Source organism: Trachinotus anak, unplaced genomic scaffold (genome assembly GCF_046630095.1).
Source record: "Trachinotus anak isolate AG129_WGS33_773 ecotype Australia unplaced genomic scaffold, CSIRO_AGI_Tana_v1 ptg000012l, whole genome shotgun sequence".
In the NCBI taxonomy this organism is placed as follows: domain Eukaryota; kingdom Metazoa; phylum Chordata; class Actinopteri; order Carangiformes; family Carangidae; genus Trachinotus; species Trachinotus anak.
In genome coordinates this window covers 20552682-20576253 of record NW_027273863.1, presented here as the reverse complement: position 1 = coordinate 20576253, position 23572 = coordinate 20552682, and the positions used below count along the sequence as shown (strand labels likewise).

At 41.8% G+C, this 23572-nt stretch overlaps 2 protein-coding genes across 8 annotated transcripts; both read right to left on the bottom strand.

The window, feature by feature from the left end:
- Positions 1-44: 44 nt before the first annotated feature.
- On the bottom strand, positions 45-5434 carry fcer1gl (Fc receptor, IgE, high affinity I, gamma polypeptide like). The gene is made up of 6 exons (XM_071492377.1): positions 5408-5434; positions 4065-4116; positions 3770-3861; positions 3314-3352; positions 2882-2911; positions 45-2632 (listed from the first exon to the last, which is right to left on the bottom strand). The coding sequence occupies exons 1-6, from the start codon at positions 5432-5434 to the stop codon at positions 2567-2569; spliced, it is 306 nt and encodes a 101-aa protein (XP_071348478.1). The 3' UTR covers positions 45-2566.
- On the bottom strand, positions 4469-21248 carry LOC139628857 (vang-like protein 2). 7 transcript variants are annotated; one of them, XM_071490976.1, is made up of 9 exons: positions 21147-21248; positions 20506-20552; positions 11237-11619; positions 10650-10773; positions 8853-9460; positions 8232-8365; positions 7822-7957; positions 6886-7129; positions 4469-6793 (listed from the first exon to the last, which is right to left on the bottom strand). In XM_071490976.1, exons 3-9 carry the CDS (start codon positions 11305-11307, stop codon positions 6533-6535), a joined length of 1578 nt encoding a protein of 525 aa, XP_071347077.1. In that variant the 5' UTR covers positions 11308-11619; positions 20506-20552; positions 21147-21248; the 3' UTR covers positions 4469-6532. The 7 variants fall into 7 exon arrangements, with proteins under 7 accessions (XP_071347077.1, XP_071347075.1, XP_071347078.1 ...); XM_071490974.1 differs by lacking the exon at positions 20506-20552 and having other exon boundaries at positions 21147-21240; XM_071490977.1 differs by lacking the exon at positions 21147-21248 and having other exon boundaries at positions 20506-20939.
- Between the last annotated feature and the right edge of the window lie 2324 nt (positions 21249-23572).

Below are 23572 nucleotides of genomic sequence, written 5' to 3'. Positions count from 1 at the left end.
AAAAAAAAAAAAAAAAAAAAAAGACAAAACAATGCGATTCCAGCTATTTGACAAGTTAATTTACTGATGTTTCATTGCACGTGTTGACAGTTACAATTAATTCAACTCAACTTTATAGAGCTTTACACACAACGCAGAGAGACAACAGAAGAAAAGGACAGGGAAAAACATGAAGGAAAAGTAAAATAATATAAAATATTATACAACATGGTTACACAATGCACTTTAAGAAAACAAACTCCAGCAGAGGCTTCAGCAGAAAGGTAGTTTAACACATGTGTGCTTTAAGTTGACTCTCAACCAGCCATGAACAAGTAGGCCTTATAAATGTGTTTTAAAGTGAGACAAATCTTTATTTTCCCCACCACTGTATTAATGTAATAAGGTTATTTTCCTGTTTATTTGAAACTACTACATCTTGACACAATCAGAGCACATATCAGCTGGTGATGTGACATTTTACATGGGAGACCAGACTTTCTGTATGGTGGACAACTCAATAGAGAAAAGTCAGGGAAGACAACTCTGAAGCCCGCCTGCAGCTGTAACAGTGGTCATTATTTAAGCAGTATTGGTAGGTGATTTTAAATCAGCACCGTGTATTTTAGTTTTAAAGCTTTGGCCAAGTAATGATAAACCGCTTTTCTTAATGGTCATTCTCTGTTCACTTATTTATTTATTTATTTGAAGTAGCATAACGCAGGTTTTTGGTGTTAAAATATCTCACTAATTAAACATAAATAAGTAATATTATCGTATCAACATCTACTAGAAATTGGATTATTACCTAATTTCTACACGTTGTAACAATTCTCATAATTTCAACCTTGAATTTCCCAGGAGGAATTGAACGCAGCGCGAGTTCTTGTGAAATTCAGGTGAACTCAGTTTTTCCAAAATAACCAGATTGTTTATGTGTGACAGGAAGATGCTCCAGTTGCTGCAGTTGCTGGTGCTGACTTATTGTAAGCTGGTGTATAATGGGTATAAAGCGCTTGCTCTTGTGGGAACTGTTGGGTTTATCTCTTTAATAAAGTAAGGTCTTGACCTTACCCTGTGAGATAATGTATATTATGATTTGGCACTACACAAATAAAATTGAATTGAAATGAATTAAATCTTGATAATGTGAATGAGACATGTAAACATAGGCTAATTAATGAATACTATTTTCATCAGCATCCAAATACAATTATGACCTGAAAATGTATGCATCCCATTCACAAGCTGGGTATGTCGCAACAGCCGGTAAAGATGAAGCCTCTGTGTGAGTGAGCTGTCTGAGCCTCAGGGAAAATAACACAACCACACTGTGCAGACTGTCCACAATCTGTTTTGAATACACTTTCAGTTATGTTTCTATGTAAATACGTGGCTGAGACAGAGTGAAGATGGACTGTCCCACAGGTGGAGTGAAATAACAGTGTGTGACTGCCCTGTGGTGCTGCGGCTGTTATACCTCTCTGTTATAAATTAAATATATGTTATACATTTACTGTCTGGTATCTCAAATTTAATTGTGATGTTTATTTAGAAGATTCAAACTAATTTTTGGTGAGATTTTCTCTTAAATTCATCACAATAAATTTAAATGTAATTTTACAATGTTAGATTCTTGCAATTAACATTTTTCAATTAATTAACTCTTTTATGATTAAAATTTTTTGTTTGTTTTTTGGATAAATTGCAGAAACATTTTCAAAGCAGATGTGAAACTTTATGAGACAAAGCTGGTGTGTTTCACTGTAACAGGTTAATATAATATATCAAATTAAAATTTTACGCAAAGTTGAAGCAAATTAACTTAAATCTGCTTGAAATTGCTTATGTTCTGTGAAAATCATAAGTATATCCAGTATTTTCCCAGGTCCAAATTTTGTTAAATCAGTTAACAATGGGCAGTTTAAAATCCCTGAAAACAGCTTCATGTAATGACTAATTAAATTAAGTTTTTAAGTAGGTTTGAGTTGATAATCTGGTAGTTGATTGAGTTCTAGCTTTGTTGTGAGATTCTTGCCTGTTTTAAATCATTGCAAACTGAACATCTTTGGGTTTTGAACAGACATAGAAAGACATCTGAAAGGCGTCATCTGGGCTTTAGAAATTGTGACAGGCATTTTTCACAGTTTTCTGACATTTAATACACAGAAAGAATAATTCCAAAAAAAATTAGCAGATTAATTGTAAGTTTAAAAAAAAATCATTATTTCTTCCCTATCAGTGAGGTTAAGATATTTCATCATCTTCCACATAGTCTGAAGTGAAAGACATAAAAAAAGGGAAGACGAACAGAAACAAAAGATAAATTTAAACTTCTGTTTTTTGGTAACATGGAGCAACATGCAGCGAAAAGTCACTTATATACCCTTTAAATTAATTTAGTAGTTATAACATTTCATTGCATTTTTTTTTTTTTTTTTTACAATAAAGGGAGAAAATGTTAATACAGAAATACTATGCACCGGCCAGCCACAAGTCAAAACAACCTAATATACAGTACAAAGGTTTAACAGAGTCGACTTGTTTTTTTGTGCTCAGCGTCCTTTCTGCACCAAGTCTCCTTTCATCAGACGATAGACTTTTTATCTGTTCTGATGGTCTCGTAGGTGTCATTACTGGGAGCATACAGACCCTGCAGAACATCAACACACACACACACACACACACATGAAAATACCTGATGTAAAAAATAAAAATAACACAATCCTGTGAGCATTTCCTGCACTGAGTCTAAATGTGATTTTTTTTTTTTTTTCTGACAGCCAGGTAGATGATTAAAAAAAAAAAAAAGTCCTTTACCATTGGCTGTGCGGTAAGCTGTCCCTTTTCCATCATGTGCCATTTTAAATGTCTTTTTAAACATTAGAATGAGAAGTCTCACCGCATAGATGCCTCCCTCAGCGGGCTGCTTCTGTGGGATGGAAACAGTTCAGAGGAATTATCAAGAGTGCTTACTCAGCAGTCGATTCTTAATAGATGTGGTTGGTGTCTTAAATGTCTAGTCTTACATTTATTCTGAGCTTTTAAGATCAAGTCAAAGTCTCTTTGCATGTATGACACCGTGAGAAGGAGGGAGGATCTGACACTTGTTTTGTGTGAACACGGTGGAAACTGTGAGAGTGTGCAGTGTATAAATAATGTAGGTCGGTGGTCAGCTCGAGCTTACAGGAAATGTTAGGCTTAAAGCAGAACTACAGCGTTACCACAAAATAAAGCCAAAGCATCAAATAAATATATTTTCCCTCAGCACATTTCTCTAAATCATAACTGATCATTTTTTTCACAATAGTGTAGATACACAACTTTATTTTACCTGGGGGTTACTGGCAGGTGCTTTGGGGGCTGAATGCATCTGTTAAAAAATAAATCAGAAATATTAATCATGCAGTTTAATTTACACTCCAATGTGTGAGATTTAACTGAGAACAGTACCAGTATATTCAAGAGGATATGAAGATTTTACGTCTGAAATTGGCAAATAATTGTTGTCAGTGACGCTGCCAGAATGACCATGACAGCTAAACTTACTCATCTGAAGTAATAAAGAGGAAGTTAGGAATCATTTACAGTGGAATGAGCTGAATTTTCACAAGCTGGTGGAACATTTTCAAGACTTTTTCCACTCAAAGTACAGAGAAATTCTACCTAAAGTCATAAGACATTGCATATAATTGTGTTTTTGTTACTGTTCAGCCATAAGGAACTATTGTACACTCTAACACTCATCATGGTGGTGTGTGTGTGTGTGTGTTGTTCCTGTTTGTCTTACCCTCAGTCTGCAGTATAAGGCGGTGAGAATGATGCCGTACAGGATGAGAATCCCATCCAGGATAAAACATATGTTCATGTCTCCAGTGGCCTCTGCACACAGAGAACACATCATCATAATCTTCATCATTCGCCATCATCACCCCCCAGCAGAAATGTCAAGACGCCCGATAGCATCTCCTCCACGTAAAGCTACAAGTATCTGAGAGAAGTGACATTTACTAATCCTCACCAGCGCAGGTGGGACTGATCATCAGAAAGAGCAGCCATGAGCAGCTACGCTCAGACCATCTTACCGGGGTGGGCTGCAGATACGATGGTGGTTCTGTTTTGTTGCTCCCTTGTCGGCTGTCAGCGAGATTTCTCTCAAACGCCCTCTGAAGTGAGCTCTGAGATCAGTAAGCAGGAAGTCCGGGGCTCTCTGTCCGTTTTGAAGCTGTGAAACCACACGCCTACCACACTACCATCCTCCTCTCACAGAAGTTCCTCTAAAACTCTTGTGAAAAACACTCTGCTCTGCCCTTTGGTGAAACGATCCAGCGGTACGTCAGCTTTCAACACAATTAATGGGAACAGAAACCCAGAGAGAGCAGAGTCTGCCTGTAACAATGACATGAAAACCACGAATACCAAAATACATCAGGTCATCATTCCCCATCATCTGAGACGGCATCAAAATGAGCGACAACAAGAAGAAGAATTATAAGGAATAAATGGTTTAATGATGGAAAAACGCCTAACACGCTATACAAGCTACAGTTACCAAAAGGAAGAAAATACAAGACAAATCTACAAATTTTTTACAAGCCACTTGTTTTTCAAAAGTAAAAACATTCAGAAAATTGCATCGTCATAACTTAGGCACCTTAAAAATGATAGAAAACAAGTCATTATAAAAAGATTTGGAGCCTGAAATAACTCTAGCATGCATTTAAAAAAAACACATCTGCATTTTGATCACTCAGATGAAATGTCATACACATCAGACCTGGTACTTGGATATTTTTTGGACATGTAAAGGGCTTTTTAAAGCACATTTTCACTGGAAAGGAAGGCAAACAGTCACTCGTGCTGTGGCTCAACATAGTGTAGGTAGATACAACAGCGGCTCAAGTCTCAACATCAGGCGACTTTCGGGGTTTTACAGTAAGTTTTCAGGATCTGGAAAAAAAAAACAAAACAAAAAAACAGAGGAGCTAGGTTGAGGGACAGATGTGGCCCGATGCTGCTCCTCCACATCTGGAGAGTAAGGCTGAGAGAGGAAGGAGGAGGCAGCGTGTTCACTGTGCTTGTTTCAGCTCGTGGCACAAGGCGAGGCGGTGATGCGCTACTGCTGCAGAGGGGCTGCAGTGAGGAGTTACAATCACACGTCTGGTTTGGGATTTTTGTAGAAATGCATTAAAAAAATAATGATTAAAAAATTAAAACCATAGTAAGTCAGCTCATAGTTTAACTACAGCTGCCTGTTTAGCACTGATTTGCTTATATGCACAATGTTAAATGTTAAGAGAGGAACAGACCCCGTTTACACCTGGTATTAACACACAATCTGTTGCTGGATTATCTGCATTTCTGCTTAAAAAGTAACTTCAATTGTTAATCATTCATTGATGAATGAATTTTCTGTCAGCCAATCAACCGATTCCTCAATGTCACATTTCCCCATGGCAACCGAGCAATTCCATCCACTGAGGAAGACCATGAGATGTGGTTAAAGGCTTTAGAAACAACAACTAAGTGGGGTCCTTTGGGTGGAGAAGCAGCTGCTTTCAAGGAATGAACGTCCAAGCTTTATTGATTTTTCCTTTGCAGACAGTTACTAATGTGCTGCTGGTTTTCTGGTCTTTTTTTCACAGTAAGAAAATTTCAGAATAAAACCAGACCTATGCTTTAACGTGCTCATCCAAATACGATGCAGAACGCATGTTCATAGCAGATGTAAATGGGACCTTTGTTCATATTTCCTGTTAAAACTGTGATATTAATAGTAAAAATGCCAGTGTAGAGTAAAACTAAAGCTGCATATTTAGACAATCATGAACATACAGAGTCTGGAGGAACAACAACTTAGGAATGTACTTCCATTTTTCTTTACAGTCAGATAAAAAGACATTTAGGCCTTGAGGCCGCAGAAAAGCAACGTGTTAATTCAATGCACATAATGCTACATTCTGTAAGTTTAAAAAAAAAAAAAAAAAGTCATACCCTCTAATATAAAAACAGTCCTGGTCGTGTCAAATAAAACAATCCACCGACAGGGATCCAAGAGGCAGTGGTTCACCAGCACTGCAGTCGGAGCTGAGCTCCAGGTGGTCTGTTCTAAAGACACAAGGCAGAGGAAGTGACAAACATGATGTAATCCCCCTCCTCTGGTGCTCATGTGTTGAGTCAGCACAGTAAAGTAGTCCAGTGGTTACAGTGACAGAAGAGGCAAAAAGACAAAAAGTCCCCTTTACAAAAAAAGGGATTTCTTTTTTTTTTGTTTTTTTTTTTTACAGCGTGTTGTAAAGACAAAGAGTTAACAACACAGAAAAAGAAAAAGTCAAGGCATCCATTTATTTCCAGGTTCAGACAATCGTCGAGCTGATCACAGTTTGATATCAGAGCATCTGTGATGATCAAAAAAAAAAAAAAACAGGAGAAGGCGTCAGATATGTAACACTCCTTTTCTTAGTCACAGACGGGGGGGGGGGTGATTGGACGAGAGCGGACCACAAGGCCTCCACATGTCCCGCACATCAGTGATCCGGCAGGAGACACGCCCTCACACCGAGGTCTCCGACTGCAGCCTCATGACGAACTTGTGGCTCTTTGGGTCGATGAACTCCTCCCCCAGCCGCAGGAAGGGGAGCGGCGTGACCGTCACCACCAAGGAGAAGTCCAGGCGTCGCAGGGAGAAGACCAGACCCTGACGCAGGGCTGAGGTCACGGGCTCCTCGCTCACCAGAGTCCACTGGCGCCCTCTGCCGTTCTGCTGCTGGTACTGCATGGTGGGGCCGGGGCTGAGGTAACGCTCCAGGAAAGCCTGACAGGACAGGACAGGACAGGAGAGGTTAGTTGTCACGGAAACTTGATTTTGTGGTTGCTGTCTCAGCCGGAGTGACCACACACACTCACCTTGGGCGTCATGTTGTGTGTGATGCAGAACTGCAGGTGTGTGAGGATGCTCTCCATGCTGTGGAAGGCCTGCTGCCGGGTGGTCCTCAGGTACTTCTGCATGGCCCGCGCCATCGGAGCGAAGATGGCCTGCGCCGCCTCCCGAGGGTCCATCACCTCCCGAGGGTGTTTGGGGGACGAGGCAGCCTCGTCCTCGTGGAGGCGCTTGATGTGTGTGAAGGCCTCTTCCACCGCCACAACCAACCTAGACAGTTGGAGACAGCATATTGTTGATGTTGGCTGTGTGGTTTTTTCTCAACAGACCGTCAGTAAACAACAAAATGCTTTGTTTGATCGGAACCGAGTGACTGTGGAGCTTTGAAGACAAGGAAGAGATAAACAAGAGCATATGTCAGCTGTGCTCTGGTGAGTGTATCTTGTCTGAAAACACTTTCAACCAATCAGAAAGCATTATATTGGTATTAAATAGCTTGAGCAGGAATGTAAACTTGGTTTAGTCGGCGTCTGTGTGGATTAACCATCAGAAACAGATTAACAATTCACATTTAACCTTGAGAATCTATAAAATTCAACAGTGTAATGCGATGCCTCCCAGAGTTTCCCAGGAGGTCCTCGGCAAACTGACTGATATTTATTTCCAGTGATTTTTCAAATTGAACCTGTTGCTCATGAGCACAACGACCACATCAGCATGTCTGATGTATGCAGGACACCCTGCACATCACGTCACACTGGGCTATAGAAATTCAGTGCTGTGTGCTTTCTGTTGTCATTTGTATGTGTCTATTAGCCTCCCTAAGATATCTGTGATAAGCAAATAGTCTTTTTTTTCTTCCCTGTCCACTCTGACTTTCTTGTACACCGCCCGCTGCTCCATGAGTGACACACCACATCAGATCCCAGCCATCAGATTATAAGTGAGGACAACGATCTGACCTGGCCTTGCGTTTGCGGATCCTGCGGTCCATCTCGGCCTCCTCGTAGTAAAACTCGTTGTGGGAGTTGTCTCTCCTCCTGGCAGCAGCTGCTATCATGGCCCGCGACTGACCTGTGGAGTTATTGGTGGTGTTTTCTGCAACAACAACACACACACAAACATACACACAGAGGAATTAGTGGATGTGCATAAAGCAGATTCAGGTAAAATAATCTCATGCAGATCCGAGAGAAAAAAAAAAAAAAAATTGTGAATGACCTTTGGTGACAATTTTAACCTGCTTAAAAGTTCAACCTCAGCACGTGTCATTGTAGGTGTGGAACAGCAGTCAACACATGACAATGACAATGACAATGATGAGTGATGGATTAGAAAACAGGCGTCAGAGCCGCCGTGAGGCTGTATTTACCATCCAGGGAGTAAACCTTGAAGCCAGTCATCTTCTTGGACAGGATGGATTTGGGCAAGTTGAGCAGGGCAGGGTTGTAGACGGGGAAGTCGCTGTAATAACGGTCCAACACCCAGACAGCTGCCCGCTGGATACTGCAACACAGAGCCAGTCATCACTGAATAAAGTCATACAGTCTAACAAAACTCCTAATGGAGCAAACTGTAACTGGGATTTGAAATTTTCTGAATTAACTCAGAACATTTCCTTCATATAATGTTATTCTTTTCAAAACAGGATGTTGGTGCAGGACATTAGACGGAGGGAAATCGATCTGAAGTGTAAACCAGAGTAAGATGTAGAGAAAAAGTCAGTTTGATGTGACAGCACGGGTAGGAAGGGAGGATTGTTGAGGAATTTGTCTGGTTGGGTTTTAATGTTACACTGACCTGTGCAGCATGACCACTAAAGGTCAAGAGGTTCAAGTGGCCACTTAATGGGATTTGTAACGAACACTGTGGTGTTTCTAAAGGTCAACAGGTAACTTAAGTCTTTTGTTGCCAAAACAATGAATATAAATTTTGTGGGTTTTTGCGGAAAACGTGACGTTATTTAACCAGTTCCAGGATCAGTCTCACTAACCTGAGGTGGCCCACGTTGTAGAACTTGCTGGCTCCGTCCGCGCTCCGGACCACCTTTAGGCAGAAGGCCGGCTGCAGGTGTCGGACCTCCAGCAGCACCAGAGCCAGGTACTGGATGAAGAGCAGGGCGTCCACCAGCGAGGCAGCGTATTCCACAATCCCCCTGTAGTCCCTCTCCCTGGGCTCCAACACCCGCACGCCATAAAACAACCAGTACGACGCCACGAACAGGAACACCAGCACCATCAGCAGGCAGCGGAAGACGAAGAAGCGCGGCAGGGTGGCGCGAGGAGGGCGCAGGAACAGCGCCCAGGACGAGATGAGCAGGACCAGGAGCTTGAAGGCCAGGGAGACGTAGAGGCCTTCGCAGGGCGTGCCGCAGGGCTCGAGGGCGTCACGCCACAGGACCTGCGGGAGGATGAGGAAGGCTAGAGGCGTGACAAGGGCGAAGAAGCTCAGGCAGCCTCCCAGAGCTGGGCCGACGAAGCGCTTGCACTCCAGTGGAGTCGACTCTTCCAAATCTTTGGAGACGCGGGTCAGGTCCTCGTTTGAGATGCTGTGCTCTGAGGTGCCGGTGACGACCGTGGTGGTCTCCCCCCAGTTATCATCCTGTCAGACGACGAGAGAGAAAAGATTTTTTTTAATGTTTAAAAACAGGGATAGTGAATACAACGACTCAAGGGTTTGAATTTAGAAAGCAAGAAATTAAAGCTTTGAAGCTTTGACCAGAATGTTTGGTCTTTTCTTTGATAAAATGATTCATCAGATCTGACAAGAGCTGAAATGATTAGTTATTTAATCAATTTGTTGATAAATCAATCCACAATTATTTTGATAAGTAACTTATCATCTTAGTAATTTTTTAAGTAAACATTTACTGATTCTAGTTTCTCAGATGTGAGGATTTGTTTTATATTCATTAGATCTTTAGTACCTGTGGGTTTTCAGACTGTTTGTCTGATAAAGCAAGTAATTTAAACACATGATCTCAGGCTCATGGAAAATCTGATTTACTGTAAAAACAGCTCTTTATAATTTTTCCATGTCTTGTTTTGTTTGAAGAGTCCAAGTTCAGTTCACTATCATATCTGACAAAGAAAAGCATCAAATCCTCATATTTCAGAATCTGGAAACAGCAAATGTTTTACTTCTTTGATTAAACAAAAATCCCTAAAATGATTATTTGATTATCAAAATAGTTGTGGTAATTTTCTGCTGACTGACAAATGAATGAACCCATCAATCACTGTCGCTCTAATTCCAGAAAAGCTCAAATGTTTTAGTCAGTCCATGTTGTGTTCGAGGCCCGGTGCTTGAGTCAGAGAGGGCGACCGCTCGGTTAAAGCTTAAACACAAATGCCTCTTGACTATTTAAAGGACGACGCCTCCTCACTTCATCTAGGAACAAAAAACGCCACCTAAGGCTCCTTAATGAAAACATGCCTCTTCACTTAAAATACTGCCTCTTCAATATCTTAAGACTCAGTTACACAAATGTCAACACCTGCTCCTGCCCAGTGACTGACGGGACATATGTGGACTGAAGTGAGATGACTGTCAGGTCCTGAGAGACACACTTGAGACATCAGAGGAGTGTAAAAAAAAAAACAACACACTTCTACAGTAGAATAGTAATCTTTAAAGGGTGGTACAAAGTTGTTCAAGTACCAGACAAAAAAACTACACTTGTCATCTCCACAAACACCAAAGATCTGAGCTGCTGGCTTTTTTTAATGGGTCAAAGACGGATAAACGCAGCTTTATAACGGACAAACTTGCGACAGACAGTGTGACTGACCCGCTCATCTCCACGGGTCGACTCTGCATCGAGCAGCGGCTCTCCGGGAGTCTGGATGGTGACCGATTTGTCTCCGCGACTGCTGCTATCTCGGCTCTTAGAGCGATGACGATCCCTCCGATCCCTGGAACACACAAACACACAAAAACACACACACACACACACACACACACACACACACACACACACACACAGGGTTACTGACTGTATACCAGTACTTTATTTCTTCCACTGTCCTTGTTAACAGTGTTTTGGTGCAGCATGTTCAGGGTCTGCCATAGGGGACAATTTTTTTTCTTATTATGTTTTTTTCCTTTTGGATCCTAAAACAGAGTCAACCGCAGTGACTTGAACAAACAGTTAAAGTTAAAGTTTGGGAACTTTACTCCAGATACTCCAGGATCTGCAGGCTACCTGCATGTGGCACATATTTGGTTACTGGCTGGGTATAATGCATCCCACCAACAAAAACAACACATATATAAGAACCAGCTGAGCATAAATACCCTGAATGGTTGCTGTTAAAATGCCAGCGAGAGAAAGATGATGTGAAAATGATGTAATGCAGGTGACCTCTGTGACCCCACCTGTGCTTGCGGGAGCTCCGGGAGTGGGAGGACTTGTATGAGTAGCCCGAGTACTGCGACTCGTTGTCCATGTCTCGGGTCGGCGGTGAGCGGGCTTTACGAGCCCCGCCTCCTCCTCCTCCCCCCGTGCCGCGCTGCTCGCCGACTCCTCCCAGCTGGCTCTTGCGCTCGGAGATGGACTTGGTGGAGAGAGCCAGGGGCAGCTTGAGCAGGTCAACCTTACTCCTGAGGGAATCTATCTTGGAGGCCGATGAGGAGGGAGCAGGAGAAGGGAGTCGGGAGAGTGGGGGAGGCTACGGAGAGGAGGAGAAGAGAAGGAAGAGGGGTGGGAGAGGATGGTGGATGGGAGAGTCGCAGCAGGGGAGAGCTGAGGCGTCCGTGATCTGAAGGAGATGAGAGGGGAGAGAAAGTTTGTTAAAACTTTTTTTCACAGCCGTATCTGCTGAGGATCCCATTACTGCCGTCTACGTTTTTATCTTCTCTACACAGTTTACACATGAATGACTCCGAACATCATCATCATCAGCCTCACGTTATACATGTTAAGTGAACTTAACTAAAAACACAGAGGAAGATTCGTTTGCATCCTTTCATCCAACAAGCCAGTCTTGCTGCGCTTCCTGCTGCCAAACCCTATCGCAGCAGACCATCTAGATGGATACACTCAAGCTCCCCAGAGTCTATTCTGAACTTGCCAAAACTTCCTTTTCATATTATGCATCCTGCTCTGGGTATAATCTACAAGATAAACAACATTTGGCAGCACTTTGTATCAGGCATTGACACAGCACATTAAAAAAAAAAAGTTAAATAACAATTGTAATCATTTAGAGCGAGACTGCGCGACTGTGTGAAGAAATAACACAATCCTCCTCTTACAAAAGAAAAGTTAAATTCAGAGGCAATAAAACACACTCTTGTTCACTTCAGTTCACTCTTACTTGGTCTGACCAGTGGCTTGTGGCTATTATTTTAAACCAAGCAAACAGAAATAGAATAAAAAAGAGATTTTAAAAAGATAAATTATTGTCCCATTGAAAGGCTACTGCAGCTCCTTACTCTGCAAATAAATTTAGGACATAACAGCAACTTTGAAAAAAAAAACAAAACAAAAAAAAAACTATCATCTCCTCACCAGTCATCAAAGCAGCTCATCATCAAACTTTACTTCAGTGTAACCTAACCCTGGCTGCAACTATTATTTTCTATAAATCAATAAAGTATTGGTTTTTAAATTTATCAGTGAGTCAATAAAATCTAGAAAATATTGCAACATGCCAACTGTAAGTACTCGAGAGATTATATTAAAATCCAATAATCAAAGATGAACTTACACAAATTGTAAACACAGTTTAAGTGACCTACCAGTGTTGCCAATACACTGGGCTGATTCTGGCATTTTGCTGGATACTGTCCAGTCGAGTCATTTCAAGATCAAATAAATAGTTGTTTAGTGGTGTTTTTGTATATATCCTTATGCTGCATTAGATGCAGGGCTGCATCTAATGTTTGTCTTCCTTATCGATTAATCTGTTTAATTATATGCACAGCTTTTGTCTGTGAAAGTCACAGCACAAGGTGATCTCTTCTGATTGATCACTTTATCTGACCAACAGTCCAAAAAATCCAAATATATTCAATTTACAGTGACATTAAAGGAGAAAAGCAGCAGATCCTCACAATATAGGAGAAAGCAAATGTTTGCTTTAAAACCAATTGATCAACTAATTGTTTCAGCCATGTTTTAAATGAAAACTATCAAGTACAATAATGATCCTAGTCTTTCCAACCTGTCAATCACTATCACTAATAAAAGTGGGGATTTGAGTGTGGGAATTGTGCAGTTTAGAGAAACATCAGCACAGAAAATAGTCCCTCAAAGTCTATGAGGATTAGTATCAGATTTCAGGAGGGTGTATCAGTCAAACATGCACATTATTCGGTTAAACTGTACAAAAATGATGTAAAATAACCCTTTAAATGAAGAATCCATGTATGTGTTTGCTGAGGGGATCGAACCTCTCACCCTGGCACACTGAGCGCTGTGATCTCTCCACACTAAAGACACACCAACCCACTAAACCGAGGCTTCAGTTTCAGCTCCGTGTTCTTATATCAAGTCTTCCGGGTCTCGGCCGAGGTTAATCATCACACGACTGTATCTCCTCTCCGCTGTAGCCGCCGTTAGCTCGGGAGAAAACACACACACACTCACACACACAATGGCGGCCATATTGGATTACCGTGTTTTCACCAAACTTGTTTGCCCCCTCCCTCCCTCCCTCTCGCCGTCTCACATTCCCTCCCGCACTCCCTTCGTCCCCCGGGTAACGGGGGCCTCTCCGCTGCCATGGCGATGAAAGAGGGCGTTCGGCTGGAGGGGGATTGGTGGTTGACAGTTGCCGTGGAAACCTGACCTCACGCCGCCCTCTGCCGCTCCGTTCACCACGCTGCCGAAAAACCTCCAAAATAAAAGCGCCGGCATGACGGATGTCGGGCTGTCATACGCCGGTTAATCGATAAAGGGAGGGTGTGTCCCGCCGGCTTTGATTGCACCTCTGAGGGAAATGAAGGGGGACGTTAGCGGCCGTCACCGTCTTTACAGGCTCCTGCTTTAGCTTAATGTGGCCTTTATGCTCCCTCAACACCATTGTCCTGACTTAAAATCCACTTCCCTTCGAGCCAGATACTGTATGACAGTGAAGCTGCCTGTGGGGTTTCTGTGGGTTTCACATAAACCATCCCCTCCTTTGTTTTAGAGGCTTCCATTCATATTTCTCCTTCAGAGGAGGTGGTCCCCTGTCATCCATAAACTAAATGTACTAACTTTTACCAGACCGGGGGAAGGTTTCGCAGCCCTGCAACCATTTGTAAAGTTTCAACAAAATGCTTCCTCCAAACCACAAAACTCCAATGACTAACAGGCGCTTCCTGGTCTATCATCATAAGCTGTTCCCTGTAGATGAGCAACTGTGCAGAGCTGTGCTGTGCTCCCCCGTTAGGAACGTACAGGAAACCGTCATGTTGACCTCTGCAACAGAGGAGGATGGCATCAAAATGTCACGCAACATGAGCAAATGCCTATTGTAGATCATGCACAACTGCACGACATGACACTGAAAAACAACATGAAAGAAAGTCAAGACTTCGTCCTTCTCGAATGCTTTGAAGCATCTATAGCACAGATTCACATGGAGGGGGCAGATTTAAGTGGCGTGTCCCAGGAAAAAGAGAAAAAGAAAAACACACATGTGGACAATGAGAAGCGAAAATTCTCAGACAAACCGCAGATTTTTTTTTTTTTTTTTTAATGGCGGCAGACCGAATCTAAACAGTGTGTTTTATCTAGCAGTTGTGGAAGTTTAGCTGGAACTTGCCCTCCCAGACAGAGAAATGTTGGCCAAAAGAACAGTCTGAATTCATCACTGGCCTCAATGTTCAGCCTGCCAACTTTAAAAAATAACAATTAAGCAATTACAGTAATCCTGTCCGCATTTCAAAGCAATTACACCACAAGATGACTCATCGCAACATGACTCATCTCAGCAACATATCTTCCCCTCTGCTGTACATATAGAAAAATCACACACAAAGCGATATAACATGATAACTCTGACATTTCTTGCCAGTCTTTTCTGTGACAGTAAATGTCTCTTCAGGCTTCACAGACACAAACATGCAGAACCTCTTTCTCATTAGCAACCATAGTAAGAGCCATGCACGGCCCACGTGTGGCTAAAGGCCTTAGAGAGCAATTAAAGGAAGCAAGCAAGAATAGAGGCCTAAATCCCTGCTCGTGACCGCTAAAGGTGCAAGACAAACACGTCGGACTGAGCAAATATTGCGGCGATAACTTAAAAGTTTGTTGTGAGAGCGGCACTAAAAGGTAAGGTCCTTAAAACCAAAAGGGGTTTATCACTTTAGATTATGAGAAATGTTGTGTGCAAAGTTAATACATCAGCCTAATGTGGGTGAGAAAGGTTACGAGGTTTCAAAAACGAGCAGAGTTCATCCTACAGAGAGCGGCAACGTGCTCAGTGGAGTTCAAGGTGACGTGCCCGGTCGATTTCCTGTGTCCAGCAGGAGATTTTAGCTCAGTAGAGGCACTAGTGACAGTGAGGTAAGGTTCCTACATTTCCCACAATGTAGGAAGTACAATAAAAGCACTTTATGCTTTTTAGCCAAAGGTTTGTGTACGTGAATATAATCTGACCCCAGGACAGGAGCAGTATGAGTATCACTAGTGTCACAATGATAACCACAGCATCATCTTAATGCTGATATGTTATGATATTCATAGCAGCAATTCAGATTCATTATCACCACACTGGATCATTATATTGTGTTTGGTCAATCTCAAATTTTCAAAAACAATTAATTTTAAGCCTTTAAGATTTCTCCTGCTGTGAAGGAAACTGTGGTATCTTGATATGAGAATTTGGCCACAATAGTTGCATGGTGAAACTACCTACATACTATTTTCAGACAGCATATAATTCAGTCAAAACACAAGTTAATCTTGTAGTTGCAGTGCATTATGGGCATTCGGTTGAAGTACTCTGCTCTTTTTCCCCCCAGTTCAGCTCTGAGTGTGTCTGTGCAGGACGGCTGAGCTTCAGAGTAAACTAGACGCTGACATCAGCCTCTAGCATTGACCTTTCAGATGGATGACGCCTACTTTCGTCCTGTTATTCACATAATGAGATACATATGCTACCAAAAAAAAAAAAAAGCAAAACTAAACAGAATCAGAGAGGGTCGTCTTTTAAGGTAGAGCCTACATGAAGCTTTGTTTGTGTCTTTAAATAGAATAAGCTGCAATTCTAACCTGGCAGGATGATGACGACCTGATTTATTTATTTTATTTATTTTTTTTTTTACATAAACTAAAACATTTACCTCCATAATGATAAATGTAAATCACTTTGATTATCAGTGAATGGTTTGATTGTTATGATTCCATCTGGACTGGACTTGGCTGAACTTCTGTTTACATGTCACCACTGTTGTAGCTATTACACTGATTATAAGGCATTGATACATTTTAATGAGAAGTTTGTTATATGGAGTTAACTTATCTTTCTTGTAATGTCTGGAGTTCAATAGACGTTGAACCAAACTTATAGCTTCACCTGTAAAAACGGAGGATAAAACGCAACGGCAGCATCTGGTTGACGCCCTGAGCTTTTGTGGCTGCTCATTTCTTTTCCTCAGTGGTATCTCTGACCCTTACACTTTGTTATGAGCCTGTCTGTTGAGCTGCCGGTCTCTCTGTCAGCCTGTTTAGTGTGAATATGGCAGAACACTTGATCTACAAAGGTGTGGTCCAGTGGTGAGATGGATAAGGTTTCCTATTCATCCCAGTGTCCTATGGCCTACTTAATGAACCACTCCGGGACGCCTCATCAACTTCAGTCAGCAGCGGTAATTTTAAATAAAAACCTCGAGTAAACATCGGAGCAGGAGTGAAGACCAAAGCTTGTTCTGAGAAAACAGAGCACGTTGTTGTTTGTGACTTTTGATAAACCTCCTCCATGAAAGCACAGGTTCATTTCTCCCTGCTCAGCCATTGCTCCCAGGCTGCTGTTGTTAATCCAACAGTAATGTGATTCTTCAGGTTTTTTTTTTTTTTTTAAAGACACACAACTCCTCACAGCCCTGCTTCAAAGTGAAAGTCTGGTTTCTAAAAAAAGAAAATGACCCTTCTTCGCTGAGGTCTTGACTGAATTCAACAACAGGCCAGTCCAGTAATCTGTGTGTGTGTGTGTGTGTGTGGTCTGAGATCTAAACAGTGAGGATGTTGGGCTTCAGGCCTTCTAGTGCCTTGGACTGTTTTATAGTTAAAGCCAAAGGGAGTGTAAAAGCATTTCGCATCATTAACCTGATAGCAATGCTAAGTGTTTTCTGTAGAATCTAACATGTTCACCAGAAAAAGAAACTGTCAGACAGTTGCTTCCGGATCTTATACATTCATTAGACTCCTTCTGTAGAAAATGTCATTTTATCCGTTAACAATATGCTCTGCAAGTGTTATCTCTCTTATGGAGACTAGTAAATCCTTTTGGTTCAATCAATTTCCTGAGTCTAAACACAATCTAAGTCTGAAGAATATCAGAACCCATCCTGCGCACAACATGTATAATCTTACAGAGTGAATTTCTCTGGCTCATGTTATTAAACCTCCCAGATTCCCAGAAATATTACAGATCCAATTATAATATGACCTTGGTGTCTCCAGGGCCGGCTGCGGCCATGCTCACAGACACTTCTCTCTCTCTCAACAAACCTTTAATGGTCATTATAGCCAGGCCTGAGGATGCAGGAGTTTGGCTCATTTTGAAAACAGCAGCAAAAATCAGTCCGTGTATTTTCAGTGCCCATTAAAAAAATATTCTACAATATCCACCCCCAATCACATGATTTTAGCATTCAAAATGAATATTCATATATATCTGAGCTGGTTATTTCATCTCTTTCATAAGTTCTGATGTAATTGGAATTGGCTTCATCTGACTGAATCTTTAACTCTCACCCACCAAGCGCTGTTCTGACTCATGCATCCAGTCCTGTTTTAATCCTTCTCATTTCTTCCTATAATGTTTCCTGCATTGATCTGGGGCCTGTGTTTCTAGTCTAAAACGGCGAAGATGCTAATATCAAATCCAAAAAGGCCCAGTAGGGTCGTGCTGTTCATCAAACCACTCAAACCATTAAATGCATGATTAATGCGATCGACCTAAATTACTCTTGAATTCTGCCGCAAACATGTAGCTGGAGCCATGATACATATAAAACAAGCAGATGTGGGATTCTTTTTTTTTTTTTTTACAGCCTCTATTTTCCCAAAGGCAAAAAGAAATCAAGCTGTCATCAAACAGTGTGAGCTGCTGGCACAGAGACAGCAGCTGTCAGGGTGGAAAAGCAATCTGGGCCATCTCTGAAATGACCAGCTCCATTCAAAAGCCATTTGAGGCCTGATATACCAACTGTGAAAATAAGCATGTACACACCCAGGCTCCAGCAGGGGAAGAGGCTCATCAGTGTGCCAGGGCCACACACACACACACACACACACACACACACACACACACACAGGGCTGACCACCACCCACCGCCTGCGACGACATCAGTAAAACCAGCGAAAAACAAGACAACTGCTACCGTCAGCCCTCGTGCACACATGGCCAGCAAACCGGAGCAGGTGTGTGTGTCTGTGTGTGTCTGTGTGTGTGTGTACACATCTAACAGGGTGTGGTTGAATCAACAAGCCTGTCCTCTGCTCAGTGCTGTGATTCAAAGAGACTCCTGCACACAGTCTGTCTCCGAATCCAAACAAAGTGCAGCAGAGACAGGAAGTGGCCCAATGAGCTGAGATGAGACTGATGTGGCTCAGATAAAAGACTCGTGCTGATTGGTCTGAAAGCCGCAGGCAACTGTCTTGACCGCCAGACATTGTTTTCTGTCATTGGTTCATCTGCTGATTTTTTTTTTTTTTTGGATTAATCATTAGGTCCATGAAATATCAGAAAATTAAGGAATACGTCCATCAAAAGTTGCCAGAAATCAAAGTCTTCGAATTGCCTCTCTTGTCTGTCCAACAATCCAAAACATAAAGAAGTTAAATTTACTACCAGCAGATATTCACACTACAGGAGCTGGAACAGGTACATTTTCTGATGTAGAAATTACTTCCTGACTAATTTTCTGTTGATTGACTGATTAATTGATCAACTAATTGTTTCAGCTCTAAAAATGAAAAAGGGTTTGGTCGTCAGTTCCCTCAAATTACAAACATATTTCCCTACCTGCCCCTCTAGTTGTATCTGGCAGTGCAGGTAATTTCAGTTTCATTAGCCCAGGTTCAGAGATTTCTACCCAGAGCCCAGCACAATGCAGACAAACGAAACTGTATCTGTGGTGCCCAAAGCATTTACTGAAATATGCAACAACAACATGTCTTTCAAGGATGAGTCTCCTGGTCAAACTAGACGATCCACAGATGTAACATTGGGAACTATTTTCTGCTGAATGAAGGAAACAGTGAAAACTGTCTATGTGCAGGGATCAGTCATTGTAAACATAGAGTGCATATCTTAAACTATGTTTTACCCTTCAGGCCACTGATCTTTTCACCAGAGCTGTAACTATTAAATGTTTGATAGGTTAGGCGATCATCAGGAAACTGATCGGGAACAACTCTGACCATCGATTAATCACTAAAGTCCTGTAATGAGCGAAAACTTCTCAGATGTGGTGATTTGCTGCTTTTTTTTCCTGTTTTAAATCAGCAAACCAAACATCCCAGGGTTCGACTGTTGGTTTGACATAACAGCATTTTATAAAACGTCACCTTTCTGCTTTCAAAACTGGTGATGGACATTTGATATTTTATAGAGGACTGATCAAAAAATGATGGTCAGCTTAATGGAAAACATCCATTAGTTCTACTTTACCCTTAATGTCACACAGCTGCTTTCAGCAGAAACACACTTTATTGATCGTGTGTTTGTATGGTTTAAGCTTTCAGATTTATAAAGCTATTTAATAATACATCTTCAGCCAGACATCGAATGTGTCTACACCGATCGAGGTTGGTGGTCTGTCCAGGACTTTATCACTGTTTTGTTTTGTTAAGCTGGACAGGCTGAGTGGACGTGACTAGCTGAAATTTAATTGTCAACAATTATGTTATTATCATATGTGATGAACAGCCATTTATTAAGCAAAAATACCAAATATTTGCGGGATCAAACGTCTCAAATGTGAGAAGTTTCATACATTTAGGTTTTGGGGCTTGCTGGTTTGAAAAAAGGAAGCTGTTTTTATGAGATTGAAATTTTGTCCCTTTTTTCTGACACAGTAAAGATGGATGAAAAAGTCCTACAGGAAACAGCCATGTAAGTTTACTAACGCAACCTACGGGCAAGTGTCAACAAAACCTGCAGCCACCAGCTGAACATACTCTCCTCATCTTTGATAGCAGCCCTGTAAAGCCCCTGCTACAGTCACAGTTTACCCGATGGCATTTTTATCCCCCGCTTTTATCGCTAGAATAACCCCGAGGCCGCTGGATGCAGTTTGCAGCTGGCCTGTGTTTTCCCCTCTGGGCTGTGCAGCAGTATCCTGAACAGCATTTCACTCAGAAGTTGCACAGCCGGTGGGTCTGTGGTCGGGGCCTTTTCTGCAGGACGCACGCCGAGAGTCAAACCACATCAGTAATTCAACCCTGTCCCACATGCACGAAAGAGCGACCGGCGGGGCCAACTTACTGCGAGGAGCCGGCTGCGTTCAGGGCCAATCGGAAGAGTTGTGCGACCTGCAGAAGGAGAAAGGAGGGTGATGTAGAAAAAAGGAAAAAAAAAAAAGGAGGCAGGACAATGGGAGACTCCCAGGCCCCACTGGTCGCGTCCTGATGCCAAATTATCCAAATGCTCGTTCCCCTTTCTTCCCCCGTCCCTTCTCCAAACGGGACGAATGAATGGACGCATTCAATTTCAGATTCAAACCCTTCGGCCTGTACTCATCACTCCCAGTTCCCCCCCCTGCCTTTTTTTTTTTTTAATAAATCCAAATCCTCTAGTAGCGTTTAGAAACACAGCGATCCTGCTCCCACGTTTAAAATCGCTCCACGGAGCTACGTGGCCTCGGTGGGAACAACAATAGGGCCAATGAGGGGTCCTAAACTTCCCTGCGGTTCACAAAAAAAAAAAAAAAAAAAAAAGAGAGAGAGAGAGAGAGAGAGAAGGCGACCATCGCGTCCTCTCGACTATTGTTTGGGGAAACCGGAGATCTCCGGCGCCCCGAGTCCTCCCCTCTCTCCCCGCAGCGCACAAGCACCCACCGCCGGCAGCAGCTCCAGCTCCAGCTGCAGCGGTTCAACACATTTCCCACACAAAAAAATACTACTTACTTATTCCGGATTGTCCATTCAGGTATTTTCTCACTTTCCACTTTCTTTCCACTCAGCCGCAGCTACGTGCGCCCCGCCTCCGCTCCGGTTTGGCCCCTCCTCTGTTTCCCCCTGGGGAGGTGGGGTGTGGAGGTAGGGAGAGGGGAGGGGAGGGGGGGGCGAGGCCTGTGAAACCCTGTGGTTCAGCCACAACACATTTGCACTGCCGCACACTGATATTTCTGTGTGTGTGTGTGTGTGTGTGTGTGTGTGTGCTCTCTCTGGAAAGCACTGGGCAGTGTGACTCATAAAACAAAGGAACCCAAAACCATCATCATCATCATCATCATCATCATTCAGTCTGATCTTTATGGGACTGTAAAGAAACATTTAAGACATTTTTAAAGACATTTTGATAAAAGGTTTGGATATAAGAACCGCTTCTTAATCTTTAATAAAGTTTTTTCTCTCTGTGCTGCTGCTGAGCGACATGCACCATAGATCTGTGGTTCTCAGTCTTTATTGGCCTGTGACTCTGTAAAACAAACAGCGTCTACTTGCAACCCCCCCCCCCCCCCCCCATCACCGGTTGCGACCAGTTCACTCAGAGACTGGAGGAGGATTTTTCTTCCCACTTGTCTCATTAGATTTTTATTTATTTTTTAATCCTGAAAGAGTAAAATTAGTCAGTAATTCACATTGTACACTGTCTCCCACCTCCACAGTCTAATCACTGGGTCATCATGTCACATCTAAAGACTGTCATAATAATGCTCCATGAATTTTGTTTGATTTCAGTATTTATTATTACCTCACGTCTGCTGTTTTTATTCTTATTTTTCTGTTTTCCATTTGTGAAGCAAACACAGAGGCTCATTCTTTGCATGCTTGAATACTTAGCTAATAAAAAAACAAAACAAAACAAAACAACACAACAAAAAAAAACAAAACATGGCTTTATTTTCTGCTCTCCTCGTGAGTGTCGTGGCCCCTGGGTTGGGAACTATCACTGTAGGTTGTAAGGTGTTTAAATCATGACCCCTCCCCTCGCTTATAATCACAACACAAACTCAAGCTAAATATCAAGGAAACAAATCAACATCAAAAAGCATTTGTGTAATTTCTTTTTTATAAACATAACTTCATTACTAGTAATTTGAAGGTTTACTCTGCACCATCATTTAATGTCAAATAGTTTAAAAGCCTAAAAAGATGTAACTTTGACCGTCGGCTACATCTAACCACATAAATCAGTGCACTGTTAGACTGTTAGATATACTATGAGCCTTCTGCACATTATTTATTCAGTTGTACAGCACACTGTACTCCTCTCGTGTATATACTTACTGTTCATAATTCTCTGATACTTTACCTCAACATTTGTGATTTTCCACACAGCTCCATATTTCATCTCCACTTTCTTTTATTTACAGACATTCTACTATTTATGTTCGTACTTTTGGCATTTGAAAATGTGTTTTCCCTCTGTTTTCATGCACTAAGCATTTCACTGCTGTTTTGCGCTGTTGTGTATGTGAAGGATACATCTTTGAATTTCTTTAAAAGCTCAAAACAACTATTGTAGCTCTTTGTTAATCAGGTAGAGGGAGATCTTTGTCCTTTTTTCAGGTGATTAAATCTTAATATTTGATCAAACACATTCACAGGATTATATGTTGAAACCTGAGTTTCCTCAGGATACATGGAAAATGACTCATACCTTAATAACATGTATGGACCAGTGTCAGAAATGAAAATAAGCATCGAAATAAAAATAACTTTAGACTTTCCACAGTATTTCTCCGCACAATCAGCTGATTGAGACCTAAACAGTTTCACTCCCCTAAAAAAAATGAATTTCAGATTAAAAATTTAGTTAGGCTCATTAAATACTTCAACAGTATTTACAGGGTTTTAGCAAAGATTAGTGGTCCCCAACCTGGGGGCCAGGACCAGGGGATCACAAACCGATTATCTGGTTGAGAACAAAGAAAAAAAAACAAAAAACAGAGCAATTCTTCTGCACAAAATAAGGTTTTTTTCTTTTTAGTCTTCTGTAAAATGCTGGATAGTTTTACCTCTTTAAGCCCACGAGGAGAGAAAAACACTGATAGATTATGTTTTAATGGTAAAAAAGGTAAAAAAGCTGAGGTTTAGACATTTCGGTCTTCTTTGGTTTGCAAACAGCCGATCATGTATCAGGTACAAGACGACTCGGCTTCCTCTGAGTGTTTGAAGAGCTTCACTAAAGTGACAGGAGCTTATGAACTGTGTTACTGGCACAAAAAAAAAGTGAAATCCTAAAATCATGGCCTCACTGTGTCTTATTTGTCATGCTGATGCATTTTGTTCAGGAAGCCTTTATGAGAACAAAGGTGATAATTGAGAGACTTTGTTGAAACTGTGCGATTGTTCCTTGTGGTAACTGAAACTAGCACCTCTCCTAC

What these genes read in the sequence shown, in the direction of transcription:
- fcer1gl (XM_071492377.1), bottom strand. Translation starts at nt 5,434, where the DNA reads ATGGGGAAATGTGACATTGAGGAATCG. An exon ending in CGTATCTGCAGCCCACCCCG is followed by an intron (nt 3,862 to 4,064) that starts GTAAGATGGTCT and finishes CTCTGTGTGCAG; the next exon opens with AGGCCACTGGAGACATGAAC. An exon ending in CTGAGGGAGGCATCTATGCG is followed by an intron (nt 2,633 to 2,881) that starts GTGAGACTTCTC and finishes GATGTTCTGCAG; the next exon opens with GGTCTGTATGCTCCCAGTAA.
- LOC139628857 (XM_071490976.1), bottom strand. Translation starts at nt 11,307, where the DNA reads ATGGACAACGAGTCGCAGTACTCGGGCTACTCATACAAGTCCTCCCAC. An exon ending in TACAACGTGGGCCACCTCAG is followed by an intron (nt 8,366 to 8,852) that starts GTTAGTGAGACT and finishes TCTGTGTTGCAG; the next exon opens with TATCCAGCGGGCAGCTGTCT. An exon ending in ATCCGCAAACGCAAGGCCAG is followed by an intron (nt 7,130 to 7,821) that starts GTCAGATCGTTG and finishes CCAACTGTCTAG; the next exon opens with GTTGGTTGTGGCGGTGGAAG.